This window comes from Thermobia domestica, chromosome 10, assembly GCF_964235325.1.
Source record: "Thermobia domestica chromosome 10, izTheDome1.hap1.1, whole genome shotgun sequence".
Taxonomy (NCBI): Eukaryota; Metazoa; Arthropoda; class Insecta; order Zygentoma; family Lepismatidae; genus Thermobia; species Thermobia domestica.
This window is the reverse complement of record NC_137463.1, coordinates 223,669,871-223,675,981: the sequence shown is the minus strand read 5'-3', so window position 1 is coordinate 223,675,981 and position 6,111 is coordinate 223,669,871. Positions and strand designations below refer to the sequence as shown.

Sequence of the window (6,111 nt, the reverse complement as noted above, 5' to 3'; positions counted from 1 at the left end):
TTCTTTTATAAAACTGATTCTCCCATCATTTTAAAATTGCAAATTGCCGTAAGTTCGCTTTGTAAACAGAGAGAACACGAGATCATTTTGGGGGGACTGATTTGAGTTCACTTTAATTCATACACACAAACAAGTGGAAGTTAAGTAGCGGGGGGTTAAAACGGTCACAGATGGATTGAGCCCTCTAGACAGTCTCTAGATACAGGCCTATTTGAAAATTGTGCTACTTTGATTTAATACATATATATATTTTTTAAATCTATGGCCAAAGAAGACTCAGTTTGTGTGATCAAATGGATGGTATCCAGTCGGACTGGACCAAGTATCAATTTTTGCGAAATTGAGTTACTCATACCAAAGTACATGTAATGATGTGAATTTTTATCTCGCAAAGTAGGCCAACTATACTGTTATTCAAATAGACAAAATTTGATATAATTCTCTCTTGTCAAATTTGCCAGATAAGAATGCACTTGGTCTAGTGTGGCTGGATACCATCCATAATTTAATGCACGGATTTGTTTGACCAATTTTATGGAAAAGGGTTGATTTGAGTAATTTGAGTTTAATGTCCTGTTCAGCAGCGAGGCTATATGAGACGTGGACCTACTGATTAACCTGGAATCCGAACCACAAGAGGTCCGGCCGGGAATCAAACCCGGGTCTCCCACGCCAAAAGCGCGTATCTTTCTGTGGTATAGACAGATGGTAATCATAAAAAGGGTTACATTTATACAAGTAAATTTTACAATAAGATACAGTTAGCTTGTTATGTTGTTGTTTTGGCAATTACAACACTCTTTCTGAAAGCACTTCATTATGCAAAGAAACATTTTTGAGTCTTTTCTTCTATGTCCTTACCTGCTGTGAATTATTGCATGCTTTCTTTTTACGCCTCTTGGATAAATTCATACTTGTCAACAATGGAGTCATAAGCTCAACAATGAAAGCACATACGCAAATTATTAAGCCACAGAAAAGCACATAGAAAACACCAATCAAATTGTTTAGTGATATAGGAGACTTTCTGGCAATAAATCCAGAAGTATGATTGCCATGAAGGATGTCCTGAAACCACTTGTGTACCAATCCTGCTTCAAACACTCTTCGAGTTATCAGAGACATTTGATCACGGAGCATTGAAGGTTTATGCAGCATGAATGTTGTGTACATTGTTAGGATATTTGTTTTAACAGGATGCACTAATGATACACCGTAGTTGTCTACATACTTATTTCTGGTTTGGAATTTCAGATCAGTTAATTCATAAGCAGAAGCAAAATCTCTCCTCAATGCTACACGTTCTAATCCTTTGCGTAGATTAATGTACGGGATATATCTTTCGTATACTGACATTGCTGAAGGATCTTTTTCGTCAAGAAAAAAGTCTTTTGCTGCACGTGGACCACCAATATGTATTCCTGATTCTATTATTTCTTCAAGAGTGTTTATTTCTCTTTCGTAGGAAGGAGCAGTCAAGAATTTAATTAACAATCCATTGTATGCTTCTGTAACAATCAGAGAATAGAACACCCACATAATGAAAAGAGTTCTAATGAATCTAGTTGTTGGTTGATGAGGTACTGATACTCCCAGAAATATGGATAAGATGTTAAGTATAGGTTCCTGCATAAACAAATCTCGTTTGTATATTTTCAAACGCTTAACTTTGAGGGCTATGATTGTAAACAAAACATAAAAAAGGAGAATAAGAAACCATACGTATTCACGAAACGGGAAGATCATGTTTTTCCATGCAGGTATTATTTTACCTTTTGGGACTACGAATACAATTTGATGTACCAGGTATGTTAACACAATATCCGCTGCTTTCAATCTTTCCGTTAAAGGGAAAAGTCCTGCGACTCCAATATCCGCTCTGTCATACGCTACATCTCCAATAAGGCCGCAATACGTTCCATTCTCATATTCAAATCCCCATTCCATTCCATCTTGCGGAGGCTTCACAGATAAGGTAAAGTTCATTTTATCCGCTACAGTGTGAAGAATATTTCCTTCTATACCAACGAGAGAAGTTTTCGATTTCGGAGCCACAGTTGGCAGATAGTCGAAAGCACTTACACGGAGAGAGCAGCCTTTCAAACCAATTATGTGATGCAGGAATCTGGTTCCATTCTTCCATAATTCACTTTCAGAACACCTGCCCAAAAAAACAGTAGTCTTTTGAGAAATTTTACACTTTGGAAACAAATAATGTGAGAATGTATATAAAGAAACTCCTGTGCTGGAAATCATGGCTACGAAGTTATTGTACTTCTTTACGTTATATATTGTGTCTAGTTTATATTCAATATTATGATCAAAAATGGACTCGTATGTGAAAACAAGACTCAATTGTGCGAAAGTAATGGGTGAGTTTCCTACAATGCTCTTAAAGTTAGTATCGAAATCTATCTTAGAAGAGAGAAGAAAAATATAAAATAAGTTCATTTCCTTTCTGTAACGTGTAAACAACGACTCCAGCTGATTCACAACTATTATGGGAAACTGCAACCGTTCCAAAATACCTGACAAATGCACTATTCCATTTGATGAGTTGTTACTTGAAACCAGAACTATCTCTTCGAACATAGTTTTGTATTGTCTTGCAATATTTATGATTATATGGGTCATGCATTGATAATTCAACAGCGTTTCATTGGAATTTACATTTATTAACGCCTTTGTATAACAAAACAGATTTCCTGATCCACAAAAGAACAAGAGTAGATGTACTCTCATGCTGGAGACCCTGAAATATATATAATATGAATATTATACAATACTCAGACTATAGGTTACAAATAAAGTAAACACAAATAATATTAACTGATAATCTATTTAATTAATGTTACAAACCTCTAGATACAATATGCGAGACTACTTTATAGTGACAATGATAAGAAATGCATCTTCCGCTGGGCTAGCGCACGTGATCCTGGGTTTACATCCAGGAAGGAGACTATTGAATACATTAAAGTGGTTCGGATTCCACCTGAAACTGTAGTTTCAAATCTCACATAGCCTTGGTGCTGAGAAAGGGCGTTAAGAGTCTTCATCCCGGCGAAATTAAAATACCGCTAATTTTACAGTAATTATGTGATATCTTCAAATAGATAAAAGATAATCGAAATATGGAACAAGAGCGCCCTAGACAATATTATTTTACATGAGAAACTGTTATCACGACTCACTTATCTGTTTTTGATTTCGAGCCATTTTGAAAATCGGCATTTATTTTCGCGTTTCTAAACAGCTGAAAACGGAAAGCCACTAGGTGACTTGTGATAACGGTACCTCACGCAAAATAATATTGTCTAGGGCGCTCTTGTTCCATATTTCAATTATCTTTTATCTATTTGAAGATATCAGATTATTACTGTAAAATTAGCGGTATTTTAATTACGCCAGAATGAAGACTCTTAAACCCCAACAAACAAATAACAGGAGAAGAAGCTGGGGCGATTTGGTGGTAATCTACTTTCAAATATATCATTTCTGAATTTGTGCAGTGGAGGAAGTACCCGGAAAAACATGAATTAGTATAACCAACAGCGAAGTCGGATCCCAGAAGTACTCGCGACTGCAAAGGAATATCTACTTAGATTTTATCAAAATACTTTCATTAATATATATATTTTTGCACATGAAATATTATTTAGTCTATGTCAATGGACCGATTCTACTAGAATTTTAAAAGTTTAACATATACAATTTAAATAGAATATTATTGTAAAAAGGGACCTGAGCTACATTTTAGAGGGTTCTGATATCAGTGACCTCATATTAATGAATTTTCCTGTAAAAGATGCGCATTACTCTTTCGCCATAGTCAAATATCTTTCGGTGAGCTTTCAGTGTTAAAACTATGTTGAAATATATCGAAGTCTAAAGCGAGTTATTGTCAGAATAGCAAGATAGCAGTGGCGTCTCGTGACATAATTTTTTGGTAGTTCACAGCAGCCGTTAGAAACTTGTAATTCTAGAATCCTTTCAGTATTCTAAATAAGAAAAAACATAAAAATCAATGAAAGCAACCATGTAACTTTATAACCATATACAGTGGCGTATTTACGATTTTGTTTCGGGAGGGGCTTTGCTAACTTTCGGGGAGGGCTTTGCCTGGAAACGTGAAAATTCTGCAAGATATTTCATTTACTTTATTATACTAAGTAAGATTTCGGGGGGGGGCTTAAGCCCGGAAGCCACCCCCCTAAATACGCCACTGACCATATATATATTTGCATATAAATAAATAGTACCCATACATAAACAAATGCCCCCTTTTCATTAGTATCTGAAATCAATTCTGGTTTTCTTCTAGGCAATCAACCTGTCAATAACTCTTCTGAAGTTTAGTTTTCTCAATTGTTTTGTCAGTTGATACTATAGCTAATGCACTGAGATTATTCTGAGCTACGGCATTCCTTAAAATGCTTTTATATTCTTTAATATGGTAAAAAAGAAAACTTTCAGTTTCTGAAGTCAAAATCGGATTAATTACAATGATTTTCATTAATTATGTTGTATGCTATTCTCTTTCTACAGACTCATCACTAATATACTAAATGAAATCTCCATTAGGCTGCAAACGTCTGTTATCTTGTATATTTGAATTGCCAGGTATGCTGTTTTGTGAACGGTTAACGGTGCACACGAAACATGCAATGTATCAAAATAGTTGCATAAGCACATTTAATTACGAACGCTTTGTTCAACTACTTTTGCATTTTCTCAAGACACTTCATGGCTGTTTATTTTGTATTTACGTTTTCTGTTAGACTTTAGGCTATATAAGACGAGATTTAGTTTAAAAAGGATATTACTGTAATGTGTTTTCCCACCTGGAATTGATCTGTGGACTGCAAGGGACAAATTCAGGGCCACTTGCTGGTTTCTTATATATTTCTATTATTATAATAATTATTATACATATATATTTCAAGATAACTATATATACATAAACATGAATATATTCTTGTATAATTACAATATAGGTATATTATGTTTTATAAAGATAACGTTGGGGTAGCAGCAGTAATTTAAATTATTTTCAATTCTTTTAGAAATGGCATAATGGGTCCAGATAAGATCATTGAAAATATTTTCTACAAGTGCTGGAGGGTCTTTAAGCAGAACGAGAATGATTGATTGGAAAAAGTCTTGACAGGGGGGAGAGAAATCCCTGTCTGTGAGCAGCACATCTGTTCGCGAAGATCAAATTGGAGCACAAAACCTTCAATATATAGTCCATTACAATGTTACCAAAAAATGTTCGTTACTCTTGATGTAAAATTAAGCATGAAATTGAAACAATCATCTAACTACTATTGCTTTTCTGTGTACATATGGAGCATTTTAAATTGTTGAGTACCATACTTCATTAGCTATTCATGAAGTAAAATTTACATGTTATCTTATGAGGACTGAGAAACCAGTGGTAAAAAGGTATAAGATCCCCGATATTTATTAGCCGATGTCAACTCACGTAGCCATAAATACAAGATCCCCGATATTTATTAGCCGATGTCAACTCACGCAGCCATAAATACAAGATCCCCGATATTTATTAGCCGATGTCAACTCACGTAGCCATAAATACAACTTTTTCTGCTTGTTGATTGCTGCAGCCATAAACAATAGTGTGATGATCTGCATCAACTTCGTCTACAATTTTAGGAATATTTTCCCGAAGGTTTGCTTTCACAGTTATCCTAAGGAGCTCATAAGAACATGCTGGCGGCGGACGCGGGGTTTATTTTTCAATATTTTCACTGCCACGGAAGTTTACAAATCAATACCATATAGTATGTTTATTCACCACTCCTGGAGCAAACGCACTGTTTGTATTTCGCGGATGTGAAGAATGTTTTAATTTGAACTCTTGATCAAAAATTCCAATCGCATTTATGCGTTCTCCATGATGTATTTTCACACGATCCTGTGCAACAACAAAGGACCGCGTGGCTCAGTGATAGAGCATTCACTTTTGGTGGTCTTTGGTTCAACCATGTAAACATCCATCCCAGCTCGCGCCAAGTGGGCTCTTATGATGAACAAATCTCATATGCGTGGATGTTCTCGTTCTGTTCCTTTCCATTTTCTTCATCC

General features: G+C 35.4%; 1 protein-coding gene across 1 annotated transcript; it reads right to left on the bottom strand.

Annotated features, from left to right (window-relative positions):
• Positions 1-849: 849 nt before the first annotated feature.
• On the bottom strand, positions 850-2,256 carry LOC145661808 (glutamate receptor 1-like). Its single transcript, XM_081727142.1, has one exon. It carries the CDS (start codon positions 2,254-2,256, stop codon positions 850-852), a length of 1,407 nt encoding a protein of 468 aa, XP_081583268.1.
• Positions 2,257-6,111: the final 3,855 nt, after the last annotated feature.